This window comes from Syngnathoides biaculeatus, chromosome 12 (assembly GCF_019802595.1).
Source record: "Syngnathoides biaculeatus isolate LvHL_M chromosome 12, ASM1980259v1, whole genome shotgun sequence".
Classification (NCBI taxonomy): Eukaryota; Metazoa; Chordata; class Actinopteri; order Syngnathiformes; family Syngnathidae; genus Syngnathoides; species Syngnathoides biaculeatus.
The window spans coordinates 28,792,423-28,806,975 of record NC_084651.1 but is presented as its reverse complement, the minus strand read 5'-3'; the positions used below and the strand labels follow the sequence as shown (position 1 = coordinate 28,806,975).

At 40.7% G+C, this 14,553-nt stretch overlaps 1 protein-coding gene across 11 annotated transcripts in view; it reads right to left on the bottom strand.

Moving 5' to 3' along the window:
* Positions 1-14,553, bottom strand: part of vps8 (VPS8 subunit of CORVET complex) — a 235,964-nt gene that overhangs the window by 192,341 nt on the left and 29,070 nt on the right. For all 11 annotated transcript variants that reach the window (XR_009797466.1, XR_009797467.1, XR_009797468.1 and 8 more), the window contains exons 5-7: positions 14,377-14,409; positions 3,866-3,920; positions 3,646-3,770 (exon numbers count right to left, since the gene is read on the bottom strand). Coding sequence is in view for 8 of the 11 variants with exons in the window: in XM_061837413.1 (XP_061693397.1) it covers positions 3,646-3,770; positions 3,866-3,920; positions 14,377-14,409 (213 nt within the window). In the remaining 3 variants the exon portion in view is untranslated. The remainder of the gene's footprint in view (positions 1-3,645; positions 3,771-3,865; positions 3,921-14,376; positions 14,410-14,553) is intronic.

Sequence of the window (14,553 nt, the reverse complement as noted above, 5' to 3'; positions counted from 1 at the left end):
AGTTTTCTGATTTTGATAACTAGAATGTGAACTATTTAGAATTTACATAACCTCACATTGAATGATCTTCCGGGTAAGTTAGGTCATGGGGTAATGATTGTACCCAGAACTGTTTCAAGCCACCATGCAATATTGAGGACTACAGTGAAGAAAATAAGTATTTGAAAATCCTGCTATATTGCAAGTTCTCCTACTTAGAAATCATGGAGGGGTCTGAAAATTTCATCGTAGGTGCATGTCCACTGTGAGTGAGAGAATCTAAAAATAAAAATTCAGAAATCTCACAATTTGACGAACAATTTATTTGTGTGATACAGCTGTAAAGAAGTATTTGAACACCTGAGAAAACCAATGTTAATATTTGGTACAGTAGCCTTTGTTTGCAATTACAAAGGTCAAACGTTTCCTGTAGTTGTTCACGAGGTTGTACACACTGGAGGAGGGATTTTGGTCCAGTCCTCCACACATATCTTCTCTAGATCAGACAGGTTTATGGGCTGTTGCTGAGAAACATGGAATTTCAGATTTTCTATTGGGTTTAGGTCTGGAGACTGGCTAGGCCGTGCCATAACCTTGATGTGCTTCTTACGAAGCCACTCCTTGGTTTTCCTGGCTGTGTGCTTCGGGTCATTGTCATGTTGAAAGACACAGCCACGGCCCATCTTCAATGCTCTGACTGAAGGAAAGAGGTTGTTCCCCAAAATCTGATCCGCGGCCTTAATAGAGTGCAGCCGTCCTGTCCCATGTGCAGAAAAACACCCCCAAAACATGATGCTACCACCCCCCATGCTTCACAGAAGGGATGGTGTTCTTGCCATTTGTCTTCCTCCAAACAGGGTTAGTGGAATGATGACCAAAAAGTTCCATTTTGGTTTCATCTGACCACGAAACTTTCTCCCATGACTCCACTGTATCATCCAAATGGTCATTGGCAAACTTGGGCCTTGACATGTGCTGGTTTAAGCAGGGGAAACTTCCGTTCCATGCATGATTTCAAACTATGACATCTTCGTGTATTACCAACAGCCAGCTTGGAAACGGTGGTACAAGGTCTTTTCAGGTCATTGACCAAGTCCTGTTGTGTAGTCCTGGGCTGATTCCTCAACTTTCAAAGGATCATTGAGACCCCATGAGGTGATATCTCGCATGGGGCTCCACTCCCATTGATATTGATCATCATGTTTAGCTTCTTCCATTGTCATTGACAGTGGAACTTTTTTCACCAAGCTGCTTGGCAATTTCTCCGTAGCCCTTTCCAGCCATGTGGAGTTGTCCAATTTTGTCAATGGTGTCTTTGGACAGCTCTTTGGTCTTGGCCATGTTACAACTTTGAGTCTTACTGATTGTATGGGGTGGACAGGTGATTTTTTTTGCAGCTAAGGACCTCACACAAGTGCATGTGATTCAGGACAATACACGGAGTCAAGGTGGACTATAAAAGGCGGACTAACAAGTCATTGAGGGTCAGAATTTTAGCTGATAGACAGGTGTTCAAATACTTATTTGCAGCCGTATCACAGAAATAGTTAAAAAAATTATTACATTGCGATTTCTGGATTTTTCTTTTTAGATTCTCTCTCTCTCCTTCACAGTGGACATGCAACTACGATGAAAATTTCAGAACCCTCAATGATTTCTAAGTTGGAGAACTTGCAATATTGCAGGGTGTTCAAATACTTATTTGCTTCACTATATGTGCCTGATGAAACACCACAGGATCTTGTCTCAAGTGCTCACCTGTTATGACAAAGAAGTTTTGTCCAAAATCAGCCAGGATGGTGGAGCAGCTGTAGAGCATTGGCCTCTCAGTTCTGAGGACCTGGGTTCAAATCCCATCCCCACCTGTCTGGAGTTGCATGTTCTCCCCATTTCTGCATGGGGTTTCTCCAGGCATTACGGTTTCCTCCCACATCCCAAAGAGATGCATTAATTGGAGACTCTAAATTGCCCTTAGACGTGATTGTGATTGCGACTGTCTCCACGTGCCCTGCGATTGGCTGGCAACCACCCTGCCTTCTGCCTGATGACAGCTGGGCGAGGCTACAGCAATCCCATGACCCAAGTGAGGATAAACTGCTCAGTAAATGGATGGATGTCCAAAACCAACGTGAAGTCCCTCCCCCCGTCATGACGCTCCACACGCTAGGAGCCCCTACAGTTTGAAAACCGCTGAGGTAGGGGTAGACTTCTCTTGACAATATGATCATGGTCATTTCAAATCCCCCACAACCTGAAACCACTGCTGTCAGACCTCCAGACACCCAACTCTGACAGCTACCACCGCATTCCCCAAGGGAGCTTGACCTGCCCACCATATTTTAATTTCTATTCATCATAGCTCGGGGGTGGGGGTGGAGTTAGAAGACATGCGGTACTCCATCAATCAAGGAAAGAACCCAAATAAGTTTCTATTAAAAGCTACACATAATTTGAATATCATGCCTTAAGTTTTTAGCAATGTTCCAAACCTCTCTCTCACAATTGACAGACCACCCCAACATTCCACCTTTTTTTAATCAATTAATTTTCAGAATCGCTATCAGTGATACACACCACTAACAGTATGTGGGTTTTAATAATTGGTGATAAGAGAACAGACAAAATGTCCAGAGATTTTCTTTTTAAACATTTTAAACTGTCTGGATTTTAAATAGCACATAGAGAGACGGCTCACAACTGAGGGAATACCTTGCATCTCGTCATAACATATGGGTTGTTGACCATTACTTTGTGTATTTTGCTCAATTTCACAGCCCACACTCAAAACTAATTACTACCATACTTATAATAAAATTAGGTTGATGTTTTGAAACCTGTGCGTCTGATATGCAGGGAAAAAAAAAAAAATCATGAAGAGGTTAACTACTGGTTACTGCTTCCAAGAATGTTTGAATATAAACATGGGAATGTTCTGTCAATTCATGCTCTACAGAAGGGTGTCAAACTAATTTTTGTGACGGGCCACATTGTAGTTATGCGTTCCCTCTGAGGGCCATTATGACTGTGACCTATATAAAGAAATCACATAATTAACACGACAAATTGATGAATTTAAAACAAGAAGCCTCTAAAACATTTTTCTGTTACTATATTTCAAAGGAAGGTTGTAACAAGAAAACGCTTGCAATGTTGTTACAATAAAACACAATCAGCAATTTTTAATTTGCTTTCGCGAGCCGCATAAAATTATGTTGCAAGCCGTATCCGGCCCCTGGGCCTCTGAAACTGTAGAGTCTACAGTCTCAGTAAACAGTGAGCATGGCAGAATACACAATCATATTGGTTGACGTCAAGGCACTTTGCCATTCCTATTTCAGGCCCGAGATGATATCCCCACCATTTTTTTTTTTTATTTTTTTTTGCGAAGAAGGAATATCATCAGGCTAAATCTTCGTTCACAAAGTATGTCACAGTACAGGAGGTTTTGTCCAAGATATCTTCGCAGTAGCTAATTAGTCAATAGGGCTAAAAAGATGTAGGTTTTCTGTAATCTAGGGATTAAGTAAAACGTTAAAACTTAAAAAAAAAAAAAAAAAAAAAAAAAAAAAAACAATTTGGGCAAGCTTTCTTGTCAAAAAATAAAAGTTAGAGCAGATTTGACACCTCAACCCCCCAAAAAAGTGTCCGCAATGATTAGGATTGTACCTGTCCTTTTGCGAACCCACAGAGAAGTCTCGAGGAGTCATTGTTGATGCTGAGGGCAGAGATTGCGCCAAACTCTTCGCCAGTTGTTTTTGTTCCAAAACACAACCTTAAGGCTTGGTTGTTATCTGGAGAGAACAGTTACAGATGACATTATCAGCGAAGTAAAGCCCTCTTCTTTCATCCCAGATATGATGAATGAGGACCAATCTACACGTCTTACCAAAAACCAGAGCCAGACCATGAGATGTTCCCACAACAATCACACCTGCAACTGTCTAAAGAAACAAAAAAAATGCAGAGGGTGATAAAAATCGAATATTAAATATACAAGAAGATATCGATGGATCAAAAACAATGAAATTTTTGAGACAGACATACAGCAGTTTAAATGGTTTATTAATTTCAGGCGGCAGGGTATACAATTGGTTAGCACATCCGTCTCACAGTTCTGAGGACCAGGGTACAAATTGACCCCTCCGTGGATGTTGCGCAATCCGCGTCACTGACCAATCAGAGGCCAGAGATCTGCATAATCTCAGATTCAAATCTCAGACAACGCTGGCTGGATGGTCCAGTATAGCTTCTGTTGGCGTTTTATCGCGTATTTGGGTTCTTTAACAATAGATATGGTTAAGAGGTGTAGTCAATGACTTTATAATAGTGACAACAGGTATCCTGAAAGGCTAGTTGGTGGAGTTCAATTCGTACCTTTTCCAAAACCGAAGACCCAGTACGAAAAATGTCTTTGATGGATCAAGCTTTGTGTAAGACCACATCATCAACTGAATCCATCTAAAATCAACCAAGAAAAGAAGACCGAGTACGAAAAATGTCTTTGATGGATAAAACTTTGAGGAAGACCGCATGATCAACTGAATCCATCAACCGGAACAGATATGTTTGCACGAAGGTAAGTCCTATATTTGATTTTCAATACATGTCTTGTATAAATGAATTAGCAGTTCTTCGCTTGCATAACATAGCTATGTGTGAATGATTGACACACTTGATCTGTGTTGAGCGATATTTTGCGATGATCTGACTGCACAAACGTGTCGCTTTGTTGCCGGCTACGGTAAACCGGACTGTGTTAGCACGAAGGTATGCCCTATATTTGATTTTAAATCCATGTCTCATATAAATGAATTAGCAGTTCTTCGCTTGCATAATATAGGTACGTGTGAATGATTGTCATACTTGATCTGTGTTGAGCGATATTTTGCGATGATCTGACTACACAAACGTGTCCCATTTTTCGCAGCTAATTAGCTAAGCTAAACCGGACTAGCAGTCCTAAAAGCCTTCGACGTGCACCGAGACACCAAGACTGAAGGAAGGATGTTTGAGGACACTAAAATAATTGAGGGGAGCGTGTGACATTACACAAAGAAAACGAGAGAAACAACTCGTAAATCAAGCCTCGCCTTCTTTTCCTTCATACGGTGGTTCACAAACTGCTATACAGATACATATACAGATTCTGCACACAAGTGTGATATGTAACACGAAAATAGGAAACTGTCAATAACGAATTCGTCTTTGGGTTATATTATGTGGCTTCTCTGTCTTCCTCTGACTCTGGAAAGATGTCGCGCTAATATCAATGGTTTCTCCGTCGATATGCATGTAAATACCGCTCGCTGAAATACTTGAAGCCCTGCTGTATGCTTTTCAACGATATTTCACTGTTAGCTAAGAATGCGAGTGAGAAATCAGCAGGTAAATCGGACAGTTTCGCTTTATTCCTTTCCTGCTGCGCCGATATTTTTCCTAATTGTTTGTCTGACGTCAGCGCACGTGGCGTGACGTCACTTCAGGAGGCGTGGTTAAGTGCCCTGTATGGAGGGGTCAATTCCAACCAGTGTGGTGTCGACTTTCCATGTGCTCCCTGTGCCTGTGTGGGTTTTCTCCGGGTTCTCCCACATCTCTAAAATAGGTGGTAGGTTAATTGAAGACTGCAAATTGCACATAGTTGTGAATGTGCATCTGAATGGTTGATTATATATGCCCTACGATTGCCTGACAACCAATTAAAAGGTGAACCCTGTCTCTTGCCTGAACATAGCTGGCATAGGCTACACCACGCCATGACTATAGTGGGGAAAAGGGGTAAAAAATAAATAAATTCGATGGATGGAGGGATGATTAATTTAAACCAGATAATCTAGCACTCAAAATCGATTAGCAGGGAAGAGTATTATTTGAAAGTAACAACTCATCTACAGGAAAGGATAATTTAATCTTTGATCACTAAAAGTTCAAAATATATGACCTGCTCTGCCGTGTTCTGAGTGCAAGACTGTAAAATAAATATTCGATCTTCGGATCCAAACACCTTTGAAAGAAATAAGATGGAAATGATTAATTTCCTCCCTTTAAGGGTTTGAAAAAGAAGTCGCTTGGATGGGAGCACGTGTTCCTCCAAAACCTCAAAGTAGCATTTTTGATGCATTCATAGATGTGTAAGTTACCCATGCCATTGGCACTAACTGGCCCCTTACCCTCACAGATGCTGGCTTTTGAACTTTGCGTACAAAAAAAGTCCTCTATAGCCCGGATCACACAACATCCACAATTTCCAAAAACAATTTGAAATGTGGGCTCGTTGGACCACAGAACACTTTTCCCACTTTGCATCAGCCCATCAAGGATGAGTTAGGGCCCAGAGAAGCCAATAATGCATTGACGTGCACCGAGATACCAAGACTAAAGGAAGGATGTTTGAGGACACTAAAGTAGTGATTGTCGTACTCGGTCGGGACTTACGTAGGTTCGGCACTAATTCAAAAATAATTATTGAGGGGAGCGCGTGACGTTACACAAAGAAAACGAGAAAAACAACTCGTAAATCAAGCCTCGCCTTCTTTTCCTTCATACGGCGGTTCACAAACGGCTATACAGATACACATACAGATTCTGCACACAAGTGTGATCGGTAACACGAAAATAGGAAACTGTCAATGACGAATTCGTCTTTGGGTTATAATGTATTATATTATGTGGATTCTCAGTCTTCCTCTGACTCCGGAAAGATGTCGCGCTAATATCAATGGTTTCTCCGTCGATATGCATGTAAATACCATTGAAATGACCCTCGCTGAAATACTTGAAGCCCTGCTGTCTGTTTTTCAACGTTATTTCACTATTCGCTCAGAATGCGAGTGAGAAATCAGCTGGTAAATCGGACAATATCGTTCTAGTCTTTTCTTCCTGCGCCGCCATTTTTGCTAATTGTTTGTCTGAGGTTAGCACACGTGGGGTGACGTAACTTCAGGAGGCGTGGTTAAGTGCCCTGTAAGGAGGGGTCAATTGACTGGCAACCAGTTCAGGGTGTAACCCGCCACCTCCCCGTTGACAGCTGGGATAAACTCCAGCGCCCCCCGTAACCATTTTGAGGATAAGGGGCGAAGAAAATGGATGGATGATTATTTTTTAAAACAATTAAGCTTAACAGTTTAAACATTCAATGTCTTCTCTTGATAGTGTATTCATTCATTAAATATAGGTTGAACACAACTTGTTTAACACAACGTCCCAATTTGAAATGAGGTTGTCGTTTGGAGAAAAAAAAAAGATTGAACAATTGACATGAATGATGAAAAAAAAAATTTTTGTTCTTAGATTCAATGCAAAGATTATTCAAGTTACAAGTACAACTGAACTGTAATTATGCCGAACTACCACCACCACAACTATAGAATCGCTAGTGAATCTCATTGTACTTTCGTCTGCAGTCTACTTTTCCAGAAAGTACCTGCTTGTTCAAGAAGTATGGAAAATCCTCACTGCACCTTTTTGCTAATATTATACAGTTTTTATGCAGAATTCAAATCTGAAATCCATTATGAAGGAAAATTTTTTATCAGCAAAAAAAATGTTTGCATATTTCTGGATTCGCCAGAAAAAGACGGAAACGAAGCGGAACAACCCGAAAAGGAAAATGATGTCAGACCTGGTGACAACAATGGCGAGCACTGGAGTACATTCTAAGAACGACAATGAATTTTCCAAGATTTCAAGTGTTGAACCCTATTTTGAAGGGTCCCACAAAGACTGTGAAGAAAATGAGCGTTATAAAGCCATTAAAGTTTATCAATTTGAGCCAGTTAGACAGCACACACACGTTAGAATGCAGACGAAATAGCTGGCCATAAAGAAGGTGCGGAGCATTTGTGAGGTTCTTGTTTGGATTAGTTTGTCTTAAACTGATAAATAGTAAAGGCTTCCATATCCTGAATGCATATACGAAGTTTGTGTATTTAATGAATAGGTACGGGACCACCCGGCTATTCATTGTACAGTGCGATGGATCTGCCTGTGCTTGTATGAGAAACTATCTGCCGTACGATGTGTCACTAACTTGCTTGTACAAGGCTTGTTTATGATTGCACCAAAAGACACAGAAGATGATAACGTAGTCCACAGTCTAAGTTGGTATATTTTCACAAATAGGGATTTTAATGGACGGAATCCGTTAAAAATGTTGGCACATTAATTTGAGCGCAATAGCTGGTGATATCATGCTTCACCATTAATATAATTTCACGTGGTAAACTCATGCCATAAGACAGTACCTAGACCAGTGCAAACCCCATTTTAGTCAGAATTTTCCCAAGATGTCATGAGCAAAGCCGCAAAAATGTATACTGAAAGCTGTAAACCGGTGTCTTGTGGTTTTGTTTGGGCACTAAATGCTTAAAATACAAATGTAAATGGGGTGGATAGTTCTCTTTACAGGACTGATATGGGTCTTTGAGCTGTAGATGTTTGTGAATATTAATGTGAATGTGAAGTTTTTTATTTATTATATCCACTGGTGTGCATGTAAATGCTGCATACCTATGCATACAACAGAAAAGCTTTTGGTGCCATGAGAGTCAATGTATTCACCAGAAAATGGCAGATTATACAGACCATCTGCTGTAGTGCATGATGGAGCACCCAGGATTTATTGACAGCTGTCTGAACTCATTGGTACCGGAGGTTACCTTTTTATAATTCAGACAACAGTATCGGCACCGACTGGATTTTCCACAGTATGAGTAAGAGCTATTTAAAAAAGTTTTTTTTTTTTTTTTCCTAATCAGCCCAGCATTTTGACATTTACATTCATCCATCCATTTTCTTCATCGTTTAACCTCACAAGGGTCACGGGAATACTGAGCCTATCCCAGCTATCATCAAGCAAAAGGATGTGGAGATCCCCGAAAAAAGACATGCATGCATGGGGAGAACATGCAAATTTCACATAGGTGGGGCTGGGATTGAACCTGGGTCCTCATAATTGTGAGGCCAACGCTTTACAGCTGTGTCTCCATGCTGCCCCAGTTACATTAAGATTTTTCAAAATAAGAGTTCCTGCTAAAAGCCATATTTGTCCAATCAATGCTTTTTCAAACAAAGTCCTATTCTGGGAAATTGTCATATTTTCAGGTTATTCAGACATACTGCTTATAGACAGTTTGTGAGATGGTGTTGGGGAATTGTTGGCACAAATAACCGCATGCCACTTCCATTCTGCTGTGTGTCAAAGATTTGTGACGCCTTTCCTAAGAGTACACATGACTTAAATGGTCTACATCCAGGTTTTTTTTGTGCGTGAAAAGGTTGATGTATCTTTTTCTTTACTTTTCGGCTTGTCCCGTTTGGGATTGCCGCAGCGTGTCATTTTTTTTCATCTAAGCCTGTCTCGTGCATCTTTCTCTATAACACCCACTGTCCTCATGTCTTCTCTCACAACATCCATCAACCTTTTCTTTGCTCTTTCTCTCGCTCTTTTACCTGGCAACTCCATCCTCAGCACCCTTATACCAATATACTCACTCTCTCGCCTCTGAACATGTCCACACCATGTAAGTCTGCTCTCTCTAACCTTGGCTCCAAAACGTCCAACTTTGGCTGTCCCTCGAATGAGCTCATTTCTAATCCTATCCGCTGTTCACTCCAAGCGAGAACCTCAACATCTTCATTTCTGCTACATCAAGTTCTGCTTCCTGTTGTTTCTTCAGTGCCACCATTTCTAATCCGTACATCATGGCCGGCCTCACCACTGTTTTATAAACTTTGCCCTTCATCCTAGCAGACACTCTTCTCTCACATAGAAAACCAGACACCTTCTGCCAACAGTTCCACCCCCCTTGGAGTCCTTTTTTCACTTCCTTACCACACTCTCCATTGCTGACCCCAAGTATTTGAAGTCGTCCCCCATCGCTAACTCTTCTCCCTGGAGCTTCACTCTTCCTCCTACCCCCTCACATTCATGCACATATACAGTGAAGAAAATAAGTATTTGAACACCCTGCTATATTGCAAGTTCTCCCACTTAGAAATCAGAGACATCTGAAATTTTCATTTGAGATGCATGTCTACTGTGAAAGAGATCATCTAAAAAGAAAAATCCAGAAATCACAATGTATGATTTTTTTTAATGATTCATTTGTGTGATATAGCTGCAAATAAATATTTGAACACTTGAAAAAAAACAATGTTAATATTGGTACAGTAGCCTTTGTTTGCAATTACAGAAGTCAAACTTTTCCTCTAGTTAATCACCAGGTTTGCACACACTGCAGGACGGATTTTGGCCTACTCCTCCACACAGATCTCTACATCAGACAGGTTTCTGGGCTGTCGCAGAGAAACACAGAGCTTCAGCTCGCGCCAAAGATTTTCTATTGGGTTTAGGTATGGAGACTGGCTAGGCCATGCCAGAACTTTGATATGCTTCTTATGGATCCACTCCTTGGTTTTCCTGGCTGTGTGCTTTGGGTCATTGTTATGTTGAAAGACCCAGCCACGACCCAACTTCAATGCTCTGACTGAGGGAAAGAGGTTGTTACCCAAAATCTCACAATACATGGTGGCGGTCATCCTCTCCTTAATATAGTGCAGTCGTCCTGTCCAATGTGCAGAAAAACACCCCCAAACCATGATGCTACCACCCCCATGCATCACAATAGGTATGGTGTTCTTGGGATGGAACTTATCATTTGTCTTCCTCCAGACACAGTTAGTGGAATTATGACAAAAAAAGTTCAATTTTGGTCTCATCTGACCACAAAACCTTCGCCCATGACTCCTCTGTATCATCCAAATGGTCATTGGCAAACTTAAGACGGGCCTAGACGTGTACTGGTTAAAGCAGAGGAACCTTTCGTGCCATGCATGATTTCAAACCACAACGTCTTCGTGTATTACCAACAGTCACCTTTGAAACGGTGGTTCTAGCTCTTTTCAGGTCATTGACCATGTCCTATCGTGTAGTCCTGGGCTGATTCCTCACCTTTCTAAGGCTCATTGAGAACCCACGCGGTTGATATCTTGCATGGTGCTCCACACCGATTGACATTGACCATCATGTTTAGGTTTTTCCATTTTCTAATGATTGCTCCAACAGTGGATCTTTTTTCACCAAGATGCTTGGCAATTTCTCCGAAGCCCTTTGCAGCCATGTGGAGTTGTACAATTTTGTCTCTGGTGTCGTTAGACAGCTCTTTGGTCTTGGCCATGTTACAAGTTTGAGTCTTACTGATTATATGGGGTGGACATGTGTCTTTATGCAGCTAATGACGTCACAGAGGTGCATCTGATTCAGGAAAATACATGGAGTGGAGGTGAACTTTTAAAGGCGGACTAACAGGTCTTTGAGGGTCAGAATTCTATCTGATAGACAGGTGTTCAAATACTTATTTGCAGCTGTATCACAAATCGTTCAAAAAAAAAAAAAAAAAAAAAAAAAAAAAAAAAACCATACATTGTGATTTCTGGATTTTTCTTTTTAGATTCTCTCACAGTGTACATGAATCTAAGATGAAAATTTCAGACCCCTCAATGAGTTCTAACTGGGAGAACTTGCGATACAACAGGGTGTTCAAATACTTGTTTTCTTCACTGTATTCTGTTTTACTTCAGCTAATCTTTATTCCTCAACTTTCCAGTGCGTGCCTCCATCATTCTAATTGTTCCTCCGCCTGCTCCCTGCTTTCACTGCGGATTACAATATAATCTGCGAACACCACAGCCCAAGGGGATTCCAGTCTAACCTCGTCTGTCAGCCTATCCATAACTACTGCAAACAGGAAGAGGCTCAGCGTGGATCCCTGATGCAGTCCCACCTCCACTTTAAATTCTTCTGACAAACCTACGGCACATCTCACCGCTGTTCTGCTGCCCTCATACATGTCCTGTACTATTCTAACATATTTCTCTGCCACACCAGACTTCTGCATGCAGTACCACAGTTCCTCTCTTGGTACTCTGTCATAGTCTCTCTCTAGATCCATAAAGACATAATATAGCTCCTTCTGTACTTCTCTGTACTTTTCCACGAGCATTCTCAAGGCAAATAATGCACCTGAGGTACTCATTCTCGGCACAAAACTATACTGTTGCTCGCTGATACTTACTTCTGTCCTGAGTCTAGCCTCCACTACTCTTTCCCATAACTTCATTGTGTGGCTCATCATCTTTATTCCTTTGTAGTTTCTACAGATCTGAACATCGCCTTTGTTCTTAAAAATGGGGACTAGCACACTTTTCCTCCATTCTTCTGTCATCTTCTCTCCTGCTAGTATTCTATTGAATAAGTTGGTCAAAAACTCCACAGTCACCTCTCCAAATTGCTTCCATACCTCCAATGGTATGTCATCAGGACCAACTGTCTTTCCATTTTTCATTCTGTTCAGTGCCTTTCTAACTTCTCCCTTACTGATCATTGCCACTTTTCATTCACACTTGCTTCTTCTACTCTACCTTCTCTCTTATTTTCTTCATTCATTAACTTCTCAAAGTACTCTTTCCATCTACTGAGCACACAACTGGCACCAGTCAACATATTTCCATCGCTATCCTTCATCACCTTTACTTGCTGCACATCTTCCCATCTCCATCTATCTGTCTAAATGTTGTATATGTTTGTATATGAAGTAAACATACACCACAGAAAGAGATTCATAGCATTTTTATTGAACTCTATGGTTATATTTTGTATCAATACCGTATCTTACAAAACATTCGCACAATTATTACTTGGTGTTTCATAAGAGTACTTTGAGTATTCTCTCTGCTGTCGGAAAGACGTGTGTTCCATTTTCATGTATAGGGACTTCATCAGTCTGGCAACTTTTGGAATGGACCAAAGATGGAGATTCAGCATCTGCTGGTTCGATGTCAACCTCTTGGTGAGAAGATGTTTCCTGCAACATTTGTAATTAATATAGAAAACTAAGGTTCAAAGTTTATAAAATATGAAAAAAAATGTGTAGATAAAGCACAGGTTCATTTCAATCTATTTCATGGTGCACAAATTATTTCTGAAAAATTGCAACCTATTCTGTGAGTGACTATTATGTAATACTGCTTGTTTTAATACTTTGTAGTAATTTATTAAAACTTAGAAACCCTGCACAAATAAATAAAAAGGGGGTTTGTATACTTCTATTCATTTTCTTAGCCGCTTATCCTCAAGTGTCGCGGGAGTGCTGGAGCCTAACCCAGCTGTCAATGGCCAGAAGGCAGGGTACACCCTGAACTGGTTGCCACCCAATCATAGGCCACAAAGACACAAACAGGCGCACTCACAATCAATCACAATTTGGGGAAATTTAGGGGAGGAAGAAGGGGAGAACACGTAAACTCCACATAGGGAGGGCTGGGATTGAACATGGGTCCTCAGCACTGTGAGGCCAACCCTTTCCAGCTGCTTCAATGTGCCACCATTTGGACACGTTATTATCCTGTTTTTCTCGTTGAGAATGGTCTAACGATTTGCGGTAATAAAATATTCTTCACGAAGGATGACAAGTGCTGCTATCATTCAACCATGTAAACAGTATTAAAGGTTTTCATGGAAAAAAGATACATACCTCTGCAACTTTTAACAAATGTTCTTCGCAGTTTTGGTACTTTGTGGGGGGGCTGAGCTTGTCGAAGCATCTCCTGGATTCAGCGGCCGATCCAAGTTCATGTTTTATGCCGTCAGTAACAGCGATGTTTTCAGGTGTTGGAACTGGCAGTATGGTAATCCACTGATCTAGGATTTAACCTTTTTTTTTTTTTTTTTACACTTAAAACCCATCTCACACATGAGTCCAGCAGTAAGTAAGTAGAGTCCAGGGTGAAATATTTACTCTGCATATGACAGAGTGCTGACTGGGTTTGGAAAAATTAGACCTCTTCGTTTGCACAAACCTTACCTACTGTCTTTTGAGGCTTGGGTCTTTGGGAAAATAATGAAAACTGTGACGAGAATAATTCAAATTGCTACAAAAATGAACCACACAGGTGTTCACCATTTTTATGGATTGGTTTGAGCTTTCAATCACTGAGGAATTCTTGAAACGAATGAGTTTTTCTTCAGCGTAAATATGAAAGGCTACAGTCTAATGCTCGTCCTCCAACAGAATGTTTACCTGTAGTGACGTCAGAGGTCACCCACACGAAATGAGTTGTTTTGCAGATCAGGGAAACTGGCCCAATGTTTGCGGATTTTAATTCATAAACATATTTTTTGGTAAAAACATCAAAAAGGTTATGCATTTTATGGTGCAGTTGAACATATTTTCGTATAGTCTTTACTTTGCGTTAGAAATTAGACATTCCATACACTTTGAGTACACAAATCTGCCAATCTTCCATGAGGTGCACATTATTTCCTATAAATATGCCAGAGCACAATTAATTAGCGGCATTGATTAAAATTTCTCTTTTAAGAAATGCAAAACCAATACTCACTATGGCAGTTGGTAATCCAGCATCAACTTTGTCCTGAGGAAAGATACAAAAATAGAAAAATGCGTCAGTCAACTGGTTGTTCTACAATCTAACAAAACTGCACGATAACTGTAACCACAATAAACCAACATTGAAAAATAAAGCAAAGTATTATTCTGCATTTTATGTTACAGATTG